General features: G+C 52.5%; 7 protein-coding genes across 7 annotated transcripts; 3 read left to right on the plus strand and 4 right to left on the minus strand.

The window, feature by feature from the left end:
* Positions 1-101: 101 nt before the first annotated feature.
* COCMIDRAFT_92820 (uncharacterized protein) lies at positions 102-765 on the plus strand (the record flags this gene model as incomplete). The annotated part of the gene is made up of 2 exons (XM_007688875.1): positions 102-221; positions 664-765. Coding segments are annotated over 2 exons (222 nt in total), but the record flags the coding sequence as incomplete, so codon positions are not given.
* Positions 766-1,208: 443 nt separating this feature from the next.
* On the minus strand, positions 1,209-2,634 carry COCMIDRAFT_92794 (uncharacterized protein; the record flags this gene model as incomplete). Its single annotated transcript, XM_007688876.1, has 2 exons — positions 1,209-1,459; positions 1,512-2,634. 2 exons carry the CDS (start codon positions 2,632-2,634, stop codon positions 1,209-1,211), a joined length of 1,374 nt encoding a protein of 457 aa, XP_007687066.1.
* Positions 2,635-3,514: 880 nt separating this feature from the next.
* On the minus strand, positions 3,515-4,901 carry COCMIDRAFT_35949 (uncharacterized protein; the record flags this gene model as incomplete). The annotated part of the gene is made up of 2 exons (XM_007688847.1): positions 3,515-4,790; positions 4,843-4,901. The coding sequence occupies 2 exons, from the start codon at positions 4,899-4,901 to the stop codon at positions 3,515-3,517; spliced, it is 1,335 nt and encodes a 444-aa protein (XP_007687037.1).
* A 1,065-nt stretch (positions 4,902-5,966) lies between these two features.
* COCMIDRAFT_92769 (uncharacterized protein) lies at positions 5,967-9,335 on the minus strand (the record flags this gene model as incomplete). The annotated part of the gene is made up of 3 exons (XM_007688877.1): positions 5,967-6,492; positions 6,663-7,415; positions 7,465-9,335. 3 exons carry the CDS (start codon positions 9,333-9,335, stop codon positions 5,967-5,969), a joined length of 3,150 nt encoding a protein of 1,049 aa, XP_007687067.1.
* A 3,602-nt stretch (positions 9,336-12,937) lies between these two features.
* COCMIDRAFT_92911 (uncharacterized protein) lies at positions 12,938-13,659 on the plus strand (the record flags this gene model as incomplete). Its single annotated transcript, XM_007688878.1, has 2 exons — positions 12,938-13,198; positions 13,252-13,659. 2 exons carry the CDS (start codon positions 12,938-12,940, stop codon positions 13,657-13,659), a joined length of 669 nt encoding a protein of 222 aa, XP_007687068.1.
* Positions 13,660-13,926: 267 nt separating this feature from the next.
* COCMIDRAFT_4498 (uncharacterized protein) lies at positions 13,927-14,372 on the minus strand (the record flags this gene model as incomplete). The annotated part of the gene is made up of 4 exons (XM_007688826.1): positions 13,927-13,969; positions 14,026-14,205; positions 14,255-14,270; positions 14,330-14,372. The coding sequence occupies 4 exons, from the start codon at positions 14,370-14,372 to the stop codon at positions 13,927-13,929; spliced, it is 282 nt and encodes a 93-aa protein (XP_007687016.1).
* A 272-nt stretch (positions 14,373-14,644) lies between these two features.
* Positions 14,645-16,987, plus strand: COCMIDRAFT_4499 (uncharacterized protein; the record flags this gene model as incomplete). Its single annotated transcript, XM_007688827.1, has 3 exons — positions 14,645-14,675; positions 14,729-16,857; positions 16,910-16,987. 3 exons carry the CDS (start codon positions 14,645-14,647, stop codon positions 16,985-16,987), a joined length of 2,238 nt encoding a protein of 745 aa, XP_007687017.1.
* Between the last annotated feature and the right edge of the window lie 548 nt (positions 16,988-17,535).

The following is a 17,535-nucleotide window of genomic DNA, read 5'->3' on the forward strand; positions in this document are numbered from 1 at the left end:
CGGAGCAAAGAAGCTAAAAGAACGACATGAGGTGGGCAAGAGCGGGTCTGGAGACGACAGGAGAAGAGAACATCCCGTGGCAGCAGGCAGACGACGGATGAAGAAGAAGAAGAATGGCAGTCGAAGGCGTGCCAAAGTTCGTCGTCGACGAAAGTGCGGACACGGACAGACGAGGACAGGAGAGCGACGAGACTAAGGCCAGGCTCGAGTTAGCGGGCGGAGTGCCAGTTGGCACAGTCGCATCAGGGGCCAATGGGCGCTCCGCCCAACCCAACCCACATGTGATGAACGCGCCCCGACGCCTGCAAAGCCTCGTCCGTGCCATTCTATACTTATATTGCGCCCGGTAATTAGCAGAAATGCGCGCTGCTGAAGGTGTCGGCAACACCGGCTGGGTTCATGCAAACACCCAAGTAGGTACATGGCGATATACTGACTACTACACAGTACGTACAAACACAAACATACCGACTTGGATAGAAGCCGTCCCGACCCGACCCACAACCCAGCAATAAAAAAGTCACGACGCGTCTTGAGGTCATCCCGTGGCCACTAGGACAATTAGACGTGTCCCAGCAGCAGGGGACTTTGGGACTTTGCACTATTGCGGCCAATCACGTGCCCGAATGACATGACTGATGTGCGTCAGCGGGCATATGGGAGCGAACGACTGGGCACTGGGCACTGGGCTCCAACCTCAACCTCGACCCCTCCAGTCGCTTCACTTTTTTCTTCGCCATCGGCACCACCAGATACACCGTCTGACCATTGATTCTAGCGACTGTCTCGAGCTTCTCTTCAGCCACAACCCGCATCCTTTAATGGGCGCTCAAATAGGGGACCCGGCTAGTGGTAAGACGGCGACGGGAGCTAGTATTGCCATGCAAGGATACCTGGGCCGCTGACGGTGCTACCAAAGACTCGCGTCCTTAGTACTACGGATTTGCTTTTTTGCAACCGAAGTATCGTTTGGGCGCTGAAGGCCTTGGCGCTTAAACCTTCGACCTCCTTTGGAACATGCTCAGACACAAAAGCACTTTTTGCAGATTCCCACGTATCAAGTGCGGGCTCCTGTTCCCTCCCAACTCACCACCTGTACAATGTGAACATCCAAGTCCGCATGAAAGAGGAAAATAAGCTTTGCCCACGCCGGGTCAACTATGGAAATACATACATGCATGCCCTCTATGTTCTACGTCCCAGCTTGATCAGGCCTTCTTAATCATGAACATCCTCGTCATAAAAGGACTTTTTCCATTCGCAGTCCCGACGCCAGCTGCAGAGCCATCATCATTCTTCTCAGCCCCAGCCGCCAGCTCTTCGTCCTCGCCAATCTTCCACGCTCGCACCAGCCACAAGAAGACGGCCGCACCGATATACATCCACCCAGTAAACATGATGGCACCGGTATAAGAGCCACCATTGAACTTGACAATTTCCAGGCCAATGGCTTCAGAGACTACCCATCATCATTAGTCAAGTTTCCCTTGGAAAGAAAGGAGCAGACGTACAGGTAGTAGGCAAGACCAGTACCAACCAAGTGATACTCAACGCACTCGGCAGATCCTTCAAACCCATAACTTCCGTCGTGATAGGACCAGCCACAGCCCAATATGTCCCCGCTACCATTCCACCCACCAGACTGTAAAAGACGAGTACACCAAAGCTCTTTGCAAACATCAATATGACCAGACAAAACAGCCCACTCAGAAACGTCATGCTACTCGCCATATTCAATCTCCCAATGGAATCCGAAAAATACCCAATCGGTGGTCTCCCAATCGCCTGCCCCAAGTTGAATATAGCCCCAATAACACTTCCCTGCTGCGCACTCAACCCCACCGTCCTCGCATAATTCGGCAGCGAAAACAACAGCACTACATACCCCAGCATCGACAAAAACCCAAATCCCAACAACCCGCCAAACTGCGCCTTGCGGAAAAGCCGATAATCAAACCCAATCTGCCGACTCCCAATCGCTTTGTTCCGATCGCGAATCAACAAAGCACAAACCGTATTCGCCACAAACGCCACAAGTCCCAGCGTACGAAACGCCCAAGGCAAGCCTATCCTCCGAATCATCGACTGGGCAGCAAGCGAGTACACCAAACCACCAAGTCCAGATCCCGCCGCAGAACACCCATTCGCAAGCGACCTCCGCGTAGTAAACCACTGCGGCGTAATCCCCACGGACCCAACAAATAGAAACCCAATCCCCCACCCAAAGCAAATCCCCTGCGTGAGGAACAAATGCCAGATCCGCGACGCGAAGCTCGCGCCGATAAACGAGGCCGTTTCCAACGCCACACCTATGAGTAAAGTGGTTCGTGTGCCGAAGCAGCGTGTAGTTAAGGTGGCAACGGGGGAAACGATGAGAGCCTGTGAAATGGAGAGGCCACCAACGAAGGCGTATTGCAAGGGCGTGGCGCCGGGGAAGACATTGTGCGAGAGGTAGTGGGCGAGGAAGACGCCGTAGGACGAGTTGAGGCCCCAGGTATGTCCGTTTAGGGTGGCGATGGCAGCCACGCAGATCCAGCCGTAGCCGCCGTTGGGAGGTTCGTCATCTTTTGTTTTCTGTGCTTGCAATTGCAATGCCTTGTTGGCTTCTTCTTCTTCTTGTGGCTTTTCCAGCATCCCGTTTGGTAGTGCAGTGATACCACCGTTGTTGATATGGATTTCGACTCCCGACTCCCCAACATCATCACTCCAGCTCTTTTCCTCCATCTCTCCCCCTTTCAAATTCCCTTTTCTCTTTCTCTCTATTCTCTTTCCTTCGTTGCCCTACCCTCGTCCTTCAAACCCGTTTTATTCCCCCTATGCCTCGGCCCCCGGAAATAAGGTAATCGACCCTTGCAGCAAAGATTCGTCCCGAAAACGAAAAAAAAAACTTCCCTTATTACACCGATGATTATTCGACTGAGTGCTGCTCAATTAACACCGCTCTCTCTCTCTCTCAGAAACCTAGGCTAGAGGAAAGAATAAGAAAAAAGAAGCAAGGAAGGAAGTAGCTTTTCATGATGACGGTACGGCAAAAGGCAATCGAGTCATCGCACATGGCACCGGCCTTCCTTTTTCCAAATCCCGTTTCTGCATAACCTACCTGTATACAGTAAAAAAGTGGAGAAGCCACCGGCCGTTTTCGGTTACGTTATTATCCGGGAATAAAACACACACACCCCGGCAACTGCTGCTAGCACCGCATATCCGGGACTGGGCTTCCGGGTCGTTTGCATGTACATGTGCATGTCACGCTTCCGCCCTATTATGGCCTTTGTTCTTAGCTGGAGACTTTTGTTGTCGAGCTCATACATTGACCTATAAAATTGTGACAGTAGTAGAATATGGGTTCAGTCATTGAAATAATGAAAAATGTGTTTGTATTGATTGTAGGTATTTGAGCTTTATCAGGTACAAAGGAAAGCAGGTAGGTGGGTGTCAATGCCCATGTCAGCAGTCTAAGCCAAAAAAAATATAGATGTCATCAGTCGTTCACCGCCTGTCCTTCGACAAACGTCTATCTCACCTCGCAAAGCGGCGTGTATCTTTCTGGAAACTCCATGCTTGCTTCTAGGTTCATCTCCTCGGCTTCACTCGTGTGCAAGCTCTCGTACCCGGAAGGCGATGAGACTGATAGCCATGGATTGGGCTCAGTCATAAAGTCGTCCAGTTGGTCGTAGCTATGCTCCGATGGTGTGGCAAAGCCTTCTGAATCTGTTACAGATGGTGAAAGCATATTTGCCCAATCGATGTTAGGTTGTATGTGCTGGCGGTCGGCAACAGGTTTCTGGTAGAAGGAGCATTCTGAAGGTGTCTGGCTCGGCGCGAATGGGAAGAGCAAAGCCACGTCAGATCCTACAAACGTGTTGAAGCTTTCGTCTTCGTGGACTACGCCCCGCGAGACCCCAAAGTCGTTGCACATCGTTTCGACAGTTTGCGCGTCACAGCCGGGAAAATGAACCTTCAGCGCCGAGTCTTCGTACGTTATAGGTAAATCTCCCAGTGCAGCTAACAGTTGTAAGTCTTTCAAGACTGCAGCCAACTCTTTGACCGCACGCGAGAAATCGACAGAGAGAGTGTCCAAGAGACCCTCAGTGTTAAGGGTCTCCTTCTCCTGAGCGAAAGTGGCGAAGCCCTTGACAGCCTTGAGGGGAGTAAGAGCAGTGACGGTAGGGTTGATGTTGAAGCTGATGTAAGAGCCAGGGTTAGTCTTGGGAACCTTGTTCAAAGTGCGGTTGACTTGATCTTGGAGTGCCGAGACAGTCTTGAACCGCTTCTCGCCATTGTGGGGATTTACCCCGTCAAACTGGGCCTTTTGTCCACCGAGAAGGAAGGCGCGCACAGCTTGAGAGACATTGTTGATGACCTGAGCAGGCGTGGCAGGACCATGCGAGAAGTATCGAGCGCCTCCGGTCCTGCCGGAGCCCCATCCATAACCACCCGCGGTTCGTCCCAAGGCACCACCCGTGAGGTTAGGGCGAAGGGTAGACGCAAAGGGGGCACGGCCAGCCTGTGCCATGGCGATACTCCCGATACGGGACTTCGGGAACGAAGCCTTGTCATACTTCACTCCCGAATTGCGTGCAGCCGAAGTAGTGAACCGTCTAACGGCGGCGCCGATAAGGCTATGGGTAGTGTACCATCGGCCCTTGCTCTGCTTGAGGTAGGCAATACGGTGAAGAGGATGCTTTGGAGCGTTTCGAGCGAGTATAGGTTGAAGAACTGCATCTGCAGGTCGTGCGGATTCAGGTAACTGTTTCTGTACGAGTTTCGCTGCATGTTTCCAGGCGGCCCTTGTAACTGTTGTCAGTATATGGTTGCCTAGTAAGATGAGGACAAACTTACTTGAACGCTTTCGCGTTCTTGACCACCAGTCTATGCAGATGCACCGCGGCCGGTGCCATCGTGTGTTTGTGTTACCAAGAGGGGAGAGGGTGTTGAGTCCCTGAAGTGTGGGGAAGACAACGTTAATGAGGCGCAGGGCAAATGTCGCCACCGCCATCGGGGCTGATCGTCTGAAACGCCGAGCCGCCATGACGATGGTCACATGCCACCTCACTTGTTGACTCGTCATCTTCCCAAATAATCTATGATAATCTACTATCCACTGGTATAAATACCTTTTGAAACAGCACAAACAGCTCCGATAGTCGTCCTTCAACAAGACCTATTCTCTACCAGAGAACACTACCAGTAACGCATTTTGGCCTCATGTCCAGGGGTCTTGAGTAAGTCATGGGAACCTGGTGCAGCTTTACGATCGGGTACTTCAAGGGCCCGAATAGCCAACAACAGGCAACAGCCATTGCACCCCTATATCTTACCTGCGGAACATTAGATGCGCCCGAGGAACTGGGATATCTCATTTTTCTGCACACGTAAGACAACAACTGGGCTAAAATTTTCCATTTCATACTTTTACAAAGCAGAAGCCTACTCATCAGGGCCTCGCAAACCACCTTTTACAAGATTTGCTCTAGGGGGTGATGGAGCTTGGGAACCCGCATCCGCGCATAAGGAAATGAAAGAGATCGGTGCCGCGATGTCAGAGGGGAGAAACACGCCTTCTGGGGCTTGTATGCGGGGCTGATGAAATGCAAGAAAAACAACCACACAGTACGCCAGCTTTCAATGCTTTAGAGCCTCCGTACAAAGCCCGTAGATCCAGAAGAAGAGGGCGAACCAGATCCGTTGAAGGGTATTTCGTATCGTGCTGGAAAATAATCGTGTGAACATTAAGGGAAGCCAAAAACTGTGTGCAAAAGGGGTCTATCGGAAAACATGTGACGGACCGCCTACCGTATGAAAACGCCAGAACATGAACTTTTTGTTAATGTATAAAAGAACCCGAGAATTCGCATGGACAATTGGAAGCAACGAGACCACAGCTTGAGGAGCAAGCGTAGAGAAACATCATCCCTTGCTCGTTCTGCATGACCTTGTAGAGGTAATCAGATACAACCAAACAATCATGATGCCAATCGAGCCAATGCCTCAGCATCAAGCAAGTCTCTGATGCGCTCCCAACTCTCCGGATCGATGCCACCGTTGCGGACGGCCAATTGTAATTGGTCGAAAGCACGACATCCGTCCTCGGACTTGATCAGATCGACGTAGTCAGAAGCTGCTTGCCACCGGATTGCTTCGTAAGGCGACAGTAAAGACTTGCCGTAAAACTTGATCAAATTCGAGATTCCGACATCCGTACCCCTGCAGGCGGCATCTTCAAAAGCCAGATAGTGGAATTCATCGTACATTGATTGGTTGAAATTCCGAATCAGGAAATGTGACCAGAATTGGTAAAGAACGTTCATATCGTAAGGAGTGGTGCCAAAAGAGGCTCGTGAGCGCTTGCGGTGAGCCTTTGACCGAAGATGATAATACGACTCATGCGAGGAACCAGAAGGAATGGAATGGACTGGGTGGTCTTGGTCCTTGACCCAATAAAGCCGAACTGAAGAAGAAGTCGATTGGAGTGAGCATTGGTCGACACTACTACTGTGGACATTAGCTTTAACCTCAGGCACAATTTTCTAGCGAATGGTAACGTCAAGGGCAGGATGCCGAGCTCGATGCTTTGCAGTGTTTGAGCGAATTGGGTAAATATAGAGGATGCGGAAACCGCTAGCATTGATGCTGCGGGGACGATTGAGGCGCCGACTTACCCATTGAAAGAGCTAGCGTCTTCGGCTTTGAATTGACATGCGATCGACTTATTCAGTTCGCCCGCCGCGCCATTTTTACTATCGAGGGATCCATTAGAAAATGTTCGTGGAAATAAAACAGGCGATGCTTGTTGCTTCTGAACTTGCTTGCGAACAATAACAGTCAAGCCGTCAAGTTGCCAGTCAAAAAATAAATCAGGTTCTGCACTCACAGCCTTTGTTGAGCTCTCGACTGGGTGACCGGTCGAAATGGCGGTACCATTTGCCTCTTCCATAGGCGCGCCGTTCACTACAGTCTCTGCCGGCGCCAGTCCAGCGTCTTGAGCGACAGGATGAAATCCATTCATCGGAGGGTATGCACCGTCGGTGCCGTAAGGAGCCATAGGGAATCCGGGCGACATTGTTTGCCACTGGGAAATGCTCGAGGGGTCAAAGCCTGCGGGGTGTGTGATCTGGGGCTGCTTGAGCTCCTTAGGGCCCTCATTCTGAGCCGAGGGGTCACGGTCCGCCATGTCAAGCACCCACTGTGCCCAGCCGTCCTTACGACGCAGGCGGTCCTGACCATCCTCACCAGTGCGGTACTCGATGGATTTGGACTGCTGGCAGACGAGTTTGATCAGCTCAAGTTCGGGTGACAAGTGCTTGATCCGGTTGAAACCAGCAATGAACTCGAGAGAAACAAATCCCTGGGAGTCCATGTGGCGGCGCAGATACATATCCTTGAGCAGGTTATCAACAGAAAAGTAATACTCCCTTGTATCTTGTCAGTGAATGTTAAACGAGATGATCAAGGAACACTTACACTTGGGTGGTGAGCAATGAGAAGAGATAGGACTGATCAAACCCATATGGGCTGTATGGTGAAGCAGCGCTCATTGGCTGGACCATGCCATAGGAATACATGTCATGAGATGTCTGCAGGGGAGCGACTGGATATCCATTCTGGTAACCCGGGAATCGGTAGGGGTCAGTAGAGAGTGACTGCGACCGGTGGCTGTTGCGACCGTACTTGCCCTGGGAGGCTGGGAAGAAACTGTTGCTCTCAGGTACAAAAGTCGTAGGGGATCTTGGACCCAAGGGAAAGCTTGTCGAAGAATGTCCGTTGGTGAAGTGGTGGCCGTTTGCATAGCCGCCACGAGCACCGCGGCCTCCTCCACGGCCACGTTCACGCCCGCTGGAGAATGAACTAAAACGCTTCGAATGGCCGTGTGGGCCGTCTTGTTGAGCGGGCGCACGACGTTCACCATCTGCAGAAGCATCTGCCTGCGTTCCAGCAGGAGTCCAGACACCATCCTTGGTGGGCGACGACGTACCATCCTTTCTGCGCTCTCCAGCACCGTGGAAATCGCCTCGCCTGCCCTTGTGGGGCTTGTTGGGATACTGGCGGGGGTAGGCGCCATTTTGGTGCGGTGCTTGGGACGACGGCGTTGAGCCCTTTGCGTTTGCTTCAGACTCTGTGGCTCCGTTACCATGAGCCTTTACAGCGCCGTCTCCGTTGGCCGTCGGGAGCTGGTTCTTCAAAGTCGGGGATGCTGCATTACCAGTGCGCTTATTCTTGACAGAAGCGTCGTGTGTAGCAGCCTTGGTTTGTTCACCGTTTGGTGCCGAGCCGTCTTTCTCAAGCTGCTCAGCGCCATTGCTCAAGCCGGCAGGTCTGCCACCAGTCTGCGCTGCACCGCGTCCTCCAGGTCTACCACCCCTTCTCGCATTTGCAGCATTAGGCAAAGGTGTGTTGAACACAACAGAGGGAGTGTATGGGATTTTCACCCATTCCTGCTTGCTAGTAGGAGCGCCGTCCTTGCGTTCTTTCTCTGGCTTGTCGCCCTTCTCTTGAGCCTTCTTACGCTCCTCGTCAATAGCGGTATCTGGCGTTGGCCATGACTCCTGGTCATGGTGCGGCGGTGGGGGGAGCACACTCGACGTCGATTTTGTGTCCTTGTCCGAAAACCTGCCCTTGGCACCATTGCGAGTCTCAGCATCGCCCTTGAAGTCTTTTCGACCTGTAACACCTTCGTTCCGGCTCCTATTTCTGCTCTCGCCGTTGACAGCCTTGTCATGGGGTGCCGAGTCTTTCTTCGCAGCAACTCCGTTGGGCCCTGGCGAAGCACCATTCAGAATAGGTGAAGGAGCAGCTTTCTGCACCTTTGACTTCATCTCGTCAGCTCGAATCTTCCATGGGTTGACGGTCGGGACGGGTGCCTCATGAAGGGCCTTGGCGACTGCATTCTTGCCCTTCTTGACCTTCTCCGATGTCTTTTCAACCGGCTCGACCGACTTGTCGACTGAAGTAGAGGCTTGAGACTTGTTGTCCCAAGTGGTTGACTCAGAAGCCGTGTTCGGTACCGAAGAAACATCGTCATCCTTGGTCACAGTAGACGAAGACGAGGCGCCGAGGTCTGGTGAAGATACATTCGAGGCATCTGCAGGCTGTGAAGATTTTGGGACAACAGAAGCGGGCTGCTCTGTGCGCGCCTCACGGGCTACTGGGGGCTGCTCGGAATGCGACTCTGCCTCGACGTCTTCAGCCCAGTTGGCTGGTGAGGCGTTAGCATCTGGGCCAGAGACGCTGCTTGCGTCTTTGGCTGGAGTAGCAGAGCCGGATGCTGGCTTGCTCGTGCTGGTTGGCGTGGAAATGCCTTTTGCGGCTTGCGCATATGAAAACGTCGATGCCATTGCGAATTTTCTGTCTGTGTCTCGGCTAAAGTCGGACTGGTAAGGCGAGGAGAGCGCTCAGAATCCCTGGTGGGAGCGCTACAGCGAGGTGATCAGCAGGTGTGGGTGCTGGTATGTCCGGAGAGGTATGTCTTGACCTCCCCGCACGCAACCTTTTTTCGCTACTACCAAGACTGGGGTTGGCGATAGATCGAAGGTGGCAAGTAGTAATCCTGCGACGGGCAGAAGACTATATGGGGCCGTGGGCGTTGGGTCGTAGCCGAGGCGATCACACACGCAGCGGGGAAAGTGAATGCTTCTGAGCACGACTTGAAGACTGGGGCGGTTGGTGTGCGCGCTGTGGTAACTGGCGTTAGCGGTTTTTTTTTTCCTGGTCGAATCGTATAGTGGCAATGACGGATTGCGGGATACGAGATATTAGTGAGCAGCGCCTTGGGCAGCAGTGCGCTGGGTTGTGTGGCGGACGGGCGAGCGTGGGTGTGTGTGTGGTGGTAGGTGTGTGCAAGCGCACAGCAGGTCGGAAGGATGACTGCTTGAACCGCGAGTGGCTGGGGAGAGAGAGAGAGAGTGCAAGCAGCACACGAATAGCAACTGGTCAAAGGCCAGAGCACATGACGGAGGAAAACAGCAGAAGAAAAAAACAGTGGGCGGGGTTGGCAAACGGAGTCCGGTCGCGGAAGAGGAAGGTAGCAAGCATGCGGCGGATGTGATAGTGATATGCGCAAAACTAACCTTTGGTAAAGTCTGGGACGACTGTGTGTGTTTGTGAGTCCGTAGCGGGGCGCGGACGTGAAGAATGAGGGGCAGATGGAGCGGGAGGCAGACGGTGGTCTCGAGAGCGTGGGCGGTGGAGGTAGAAGTAGAAGTAGAGAGTGAGGGTGGGGAGAAGCAGACGAAGTAGGTAGTGGGTAGTGGGCAGTGGGTAGTAGGCAGGGACGCCAGGCACCACACGAGAGGGCCGGATGGCACAGGCAAGTCTGGCTGGAGGGCGACGACGAGGGAGCGGGCTGAGGCGGCGTCTGAGGGTCGTATGCGACGTTGTCAAGGCAGACCGGGCGCCGAGAGACAAAATTGATTGTCGTGTGTGCGGGCGGAGCAAGCGCAGGTGGGAGGAAGAGGGTCACTTTGAAGCGCGAATTTTTCTCTAGTCAAGTTGGTGCTCTAAAAAAGAAGCCGACAGCCAGCCCACGCTCACCCTCATGCTCATGCTCACGCCCACGCTCCCTGCCTGTCGGCGCATTCATTTACCCTCGCTCGCCCTTGGCTTTTCGTCGGCCTGCCAGTTGATGAGCTCGAGGTCAGCGGCCATCCGCGCTGCCATCAGCCTGCACCCTCATTACGGTGCAGCGCGGTGCCGTGCGGTGCAGTGCCGTGCTACCTGGCAATTTCGGCCACAGCAGTTTGACGCGCTCTCTGCACGCCAATGACGTCTCGCGAGCATCTCGACCCCTCCTCCCTCGCCCGCCTTGGAGCCAGACCAAGGCGTGAACATGGGAAAACACCTGCACACCATGTATGCGCCGCGCAGCATCGACAGCTGCCTGCCTATCCGCGCCGTATGCCATGTGGTATAGTATGACTTGCTGTGCTGTGCTCCTGGCGCACGTACGTTGCCTGATAAGTAATTCTGCCATTGCCTGCTGCCACCCGGGGCCCAATTGGCTTTGCATCTCGGGCTCTTCGTGTGCACCCATAATTAGCGGCAGCACGAGCGTCCGCCATCCGTCCATCCTGGCCCCGTACGGAAAAACGGGATTGCGGCCATTTGTGTCTGTACTAAGCCTCTGCACTATTGCCGAGAGCACTGCCGTCTTATTAAGTACTTGTCTGGGATACATAGCGGATATACTGTACACGCTGCCATTTCTTTTATGCCATCAGATGCTACTTGCATCCATGGTGCTTTGCGCCCACTAGTCCCCAACTAAGTACCATACTACTTACTATCTATCATACACACCCCACCATGTTAGAGTATCACCACCTCATCTCCTGACCCGAGCTCCACCAGCTCTCATGAGCTGATAGTGCTCACCTCACCCCATTGCCTTTGGGGAGGGCTGCAGCACTCCCAAATAGAGAGTCCTTGCAACTGCACGTGCCTGTCGGCATAACCGCCTCGCCCAACACTGCGAACACCAGCTGGCTCCACCATACCTAGCCTCTGCGACTAGACTCTACAAACCCTCTCCGTTAAACCCGCCGGTCTTAGTCACATCATGTGCTTTATGCTTCCGGCACCAAGGCTCTCCAATAAGGCATTTGCCCTGAATCTATTTTCAGCCCCTTGCCGAATGCGCCTTGGAATACACACCTAGTATACGAATGTCGTACTGTACCTCCGATAGATAGGCTGAAAACTCCCGGCCGGAACTGCAACCGAAAAGCAACAATGGCCTCAGCCAGCATCCGCCGCATTTTCCCCACACGCACCTCCGACGACCCTTTGTTGTTTTTCTTTATCCGCGGTGCCTTGCTCCGGCCCGCTCTACTAGCCTCGGAACTTGCATAGTACCGAACATGATTATGTACCTGAGTATGTACACTAGGTCACGTGACCGGGTTGAATGTATTGAGCCACGTATCTATACATATTTTTGTACGTCTTGAATCATGCACCATAAAACCATTACTACGCACAGCTGTCATGTAGTTATTGGCGTACAATATCTCACTTATCGACCTTGTGTTGTGCTAAACTACGTGAATGACAACCCATTGTCACTGGAGCAATGGTAGCCCAGCTTGCCGGAACCACCTCGCCATCTTCGCTCTTTCCTTGTCATCGTTGTTCGCCCACCACCATACCTCCTAATGAACATCCTTCCATTCTACCTGGAACACAATTTTCATGTCCCTCAGGTCTTGCTCGGATAACCTCTCCGTCCCAAACTCACAAATCACTCGATGAACAAGGTATGCCATCGCCCAGTCAGGAATATCTAGAAGCCTCGGTCCAATCAGGTGATTAGAGAGCTGCGCTCTATTCCGTACCCGAGTTATATGGTCATCACCACCATGAATCGAGGACCTTCCAATCCTGAGGAGGTGATGAACACAAACTCGCAATACACTCAGGGGTATATATTCTTCCCAGGGGTCTATAAATGGCAGAGAGTTCGTGGATTGTAGGTGCATCCATTCCTCACTTGACTCCGGTATCGTCATAGCTGGGTAAGGCGGCCGGCGGCCGAGTCTCGAGCGCATGGCGAGATCAATCAAATCAGGCGGTTGGAAGTAGGTTTGCCCTACCGTTAGGCATATCTGAAGAAATCTGTGAATGCAAGGCCAGCCAGAATTTCATCAATAGCTCCTCAGCCTGAGCTTGGTGCTCGGATTTTTCATGTCAAGAGTACCACCTCAACACGCGTTGCTTCTAAGCGGCTGCAGAAGGCAATATGCAGAAGGTAAAAAATCATTAGATTCAAGACACGTCGTGGAATGGTCAGGCTGCGACCACCCCGGCCGGCTGCACCGCGCCTCCCGCTCCCTGATTGCTTGGCGTGCCGTTCTCTCACCTCCGTGTCGTCTCCGCAACCCGACTCAACCCCACACGTCATACTATCCACCTTGTCGCAATACGTGAGACCTATCCTATCATCATGTCCGAAAACAACTCTCAGCCCCTCGATACTAACATGGAGGTGAATGATGAGCTGGACCGTACCGTCGATGAGGAGATCAAGCAAGACGCGACACAACTCGAGGCCGACGCCATGAATCTCGACGGCGCAAACGATACAGAGCCTTCCGCGATGAACGGCGCAGCAGACCCAGTCGCCAGCTTTGAAGCGCGGATACCTGCCAAGAAGGATGCAACATTGCGCGAGTTCCTGGGGAAGATGGACGAGTACGCGCCCATCGTATGCTCACCCAGCCTCCAAGTAATATAACAATGCACTGATAACGTTGTTAGATCCCCGACGCAGTGACCAACTACTACCTCACCCGCGCTGGCCTGCCACCACCACCTCAGACATCACAGCATCTTGCGCGCCTCTTGGCGCTCGCAACTCAGAAGTTCATCGCGGACATTGCAGCCGACGCTTACCAGTTTTCGCGGATCCGTTCCTCAAACACAACAAGCAACAACCCTATGGGCGGTGCTGGAGGGCCGCCTGGCGCAGCTGCTCCAGGCGGAGTGCCAGGCGGGAAAGACAGCGGTGCTAAGGCCAAAGACTATAACCTCGGTATTCAGCGGCCAGGCTATGGCGGAGGCGGCCAGGGCGGCAGTCAAGGACGCACTGTACTCACCATGGAGGACCTGGGCATGGCAGTTGGCGAGTATGGCGTCAATATCAAGCGTGGCGAGTTCTACCGCTAGACACATCTCTATGCACTCTCTCGACGCCCCACTCGGTGTCCGCTTTCCATTGGCATATACGAAAGATGGGTAATGACGGACGCAATTATTTGCTATCACAACAGGCATTCTCGGCGTTGAATTGGCATCGCAGGCGCAGGGGTTTCTGATCAGAATGTTTTGCCCAGCAAAGGGCTTATCGCAATTGTACAATATCAGTACATAGTGGCTTCCGCACACACCAAAATGATACCCAAACTTCCATAAGATGCACGTGCGGCCCGTTCTTCATTTATTCTTGGTCTGCTTGTACATGAACTGCTTCCGTGTCCTGGAGTTGAATTGTCAGCCATTGCTAATTTCATCGGCTCATTCCGAGGAACATACGGTGCAAATTCTCCCAACTTGTGTCCTACCATATCCTCGGTGATGGTGATGTCCAGGTAGCTTTTGCCATTGTGTATTTGGAACTTGAGACCGACAAAATTTGGGAGTATCGTGGCCGAGCGGGCTTGGGTCTTGATCGGTGGGACTCGTTCACCTGCTTTTTTCTGGACTATTGGGAGGCTTGAACACGGTCAGAAAGGCCTAGGAAGGGTTTCCTACAGAGGCTTACGGAACGATATTGGGTCCTGGTGGATGGTTAGCATTTTTCTTCGCCTCTAGATTCAGCAGCGACACTAGCAAATACCTTTCCAGACCGACCGGGCGCATAGCACGCGTGTGGGAAACATGGCGATTGTGAGCGTGGGAGATGTCGTCGGCGAATGTTTTCAATTGCTTCCGATGTACGCTGGAAACCCACGTGAGAGCGCGGGGGAGATTGTGGAGCTAATGGCTTGGCTAGAGCGCGACGCGAAGTGCAAGTGATTGCTGCAAGCCGTTGCTCTCGCTGGAAGAACCTACTGTGTGCCAATTGTGCAGCGTTTGTTTGTGGCCTGCTACGTGCTTTGCCGATAGTGAGAGTTACAAGAATTCGTCTTTCCAGCCACGCCGCTTGTACAATATGCCACCACGAGCACGCGGTGCCCAGCGAGGTAGGCTACAGCAACAGGCTCCGACAATATGTCTGTGCTAACACAGTCTGCAGGTGCAGATACAATTCGTATACTGGTCGCTACAGATAGCCATGTTGGGTACAACGAGCGCGATGCCGTGCGAAAAGATGATAGTTGGAGGACTTTCCACGAAGTCATGTGCCTGGCCAAGGAGCACGATGTGGATATGGTACTGCACGCTGGGGACTTATTCCATGAGAACAAACCGTCACGGAAATCCATGTTCCAGGTGATGCGTTCGTTGCGCATGAACTGCCTCGGAGAAAAGCCATGCGAGCTGGAGATGTTGAGCGATGCGAGCGAGAACTTCGGTGGCATGTTCGACCATGTCAACTATGAAGACGAAGACATCAATATTGCGATACCAGTCTTTGCCATTCATGGCAACCACGACGATCCTTCGGGTGAGGGTTCCTACTCTCCACTTGATCTACTGCAAGCGTCTGGATTTGTGAACTACTTTGGGCGTACGCCGGAAGTGGATAACATAGCCGTCAAGCCAGTACTGCTCCAAAAAGGCCGTACCAAGCTTGCGTTGTACGGCCTGAGCAATGTGCGAGATGAGCGCTTGTTCCACACATGGCGAGAGGGCAACGTCAAGTTCTTCCAGCCCGGTACGCAAAAAGATGAATGGTTCAATCTCATGAGCGTTCATCAGAACCACCATGCGCATACACCAACCAGCTATCTGCCAGAAAATTTCCTTCCCGAGTTCATGGATCTTGTGGTATGGGGTCATGAGCATGAGTGCCTAATAGATCCGCGGTACAACCCTGAAATGGGCTTTCATGTCATGCAACCAGGCTCGTCAGTCGCGACATCTCTGATGCCGGGCGAAGCTGTGCCCAAACATGTGTGTATCCTAAGCGTCACTGGTAAGGAGTTTACCACTGAGAACATCCGCCTAAAAACAGTGCGGCCTTTTATCATGAAAGAGATTGTTCTGGCGGAAGAAAGGGAGATCAAGCAGAAGGAACTCTGGCGTGTCAGCGACAACCGTGCAAAGATTACACAATATCTAAATCAAGTCATCGAAGACCTCATTGACGAAGCGAAACGAGAATGGCTCGAACTTCAGACAGATCGTGAAGAAGGCGACGATATCGAAGTTCCGCTGCCCCTTGTTCGACTGCGCGTTGAATACACCGCTCCATCGCCTGGCGAATTCCATTGTGAGAATCCACAGCGAATCTCAAATCGCTTCATGAAGAAGGTAGCGAATATCAATGATGTAGTTCAGTTTCATCGGAAGAAGAAACCAACAACCAGAACCTTGAAGAATGCCATCGAGGAACCAGACGAACAGGCCCTGGCTGAGCTCTCAATTGACTCGATAAAAGTCGACAAGCTAGTCAAGGAATTCCTCACAGCGCAAACATTGACAATTCTGCCTCAAAACTCATTCGGAGATGCTGTATCACAATACGTCGATAAAGACGACAAACACGCCATGGAGACTTTTGTCAAAGAAAGTCTCACAACTCAGTTCAAGCATCTTATGGATGCCAACGAAGTTGAGGAAGAAGAAATCGTCAAGGAGATGACAGAATATCGCGAGCAATTAGAGGATTTGTTTGCCTCGGGACAGCTGAAGAAGGTCCGTAAATCCAAAATCAAACCAAAGCCAGATGGTTGGGACAGTGACTTCGAAGGTCCGTGGGTAGATCAACCTGGTGCTCTTATACGCTCAGATAACGAGGAAGAGAAAGAAGATGAAGAGGGCCTCGCCTCTATACCGACGAAGAAGGCCGCCCCGCCTGGCCGCGCAAAAGCAACCGGTACAACTCGTCAGACAGCTAAAGCCACAAAAAAAGCAGCACCTGCTGCCAAAGGTGGCCGAGGCAAGAAGAAAGTAGTGGAGGAAGAGGAGGAAGAGGAAGAGGACGACAATGATGTTATTATGCTTGATGACGACGACGACGAAGAAGACAGTGCAGAAGACTTGTTCGTAGCATCGCAGAAGAAAGCTCCTGCGAAAAAGCCCGCTGCAAAGCCTACAAAAACCCCAGCACGAGCAAAGTCACCAGCTAAGAAGACACCTGCTACACGAGCCAAGGCGCCGGCCACTCAGACCAAGTTGAACTTTTCCCAAACACCAACACAGCGCAGTCAGATAACACGACCTACTGCATCGCGCAGAAAGCAGCCTGTACAGGAAGCTGTAAGTATTCTTGGGCCAGCTGATATGATGTACATATGCTAATGAGCCATAGAGCGATGATGAGATCGAGTCTGATGACGCTTTCGAGTCGGCACCTCCTGCAAGCGTTCGTGCTACTCGCAGAAGATAGGCTACTACCCCCGGAGTTCAAGTAGCATGGTAAAGATGAGGAAGGGATCGAAAAAGGATACATCACTTGTCGGAAATGGTTGCCCAAAAGTGGTATGTTGTGTGACGTGTATGTCATAGCGAAGGCGTTCAGGTGTTCGAGATGAGCAGACTGCATCTAGCTGGCAGATTCAGTGGACCTAACCACGTGAAAAAGTCATAGGGCGCTGCTAAATTATAGTGACTACGTGCCCTCTCTTCTCTCGCTGCATTTTGTTCGTCTTAGTCACAACTTCCGCTCTCTCTCTCTCGTGTGTTGTCTATCAACCGTGCTTTCTTCATCAACTGCGAAAGGTGGCTGCACTCATGCCATCTCTACTGCTTCACAAATCAAGCCCTCCCTCGTGAAGCCCTACTTGGCCGATCTCTGTCTCGTCTCTTTCCTCATCTGCAGACCCTGATGTATCCATGTATGGGTAATTGCGATAGCATGCAAGCTATAACAACTTCCTCAACCGCCTACTCTCTTCTCCACCACAACACACACAAACGTTCTTTTTGGTTCCATCT

Source organism: Bipolaris oryzae, assembly GCF_000523455.1.
Source record: "Bipolaris oryzae ATCC 44560 unplaced genomic scaffold scaffold_48, whole genome shotgun sequence".
In the NCBI taxonomy this organism is placed as follows: Eukaryota; Fungi; Ascomycota; class Dothideomycetes; order Pleosporales; family Pleosporaceae; genus Bipolaris; species Bipolaris oryzae.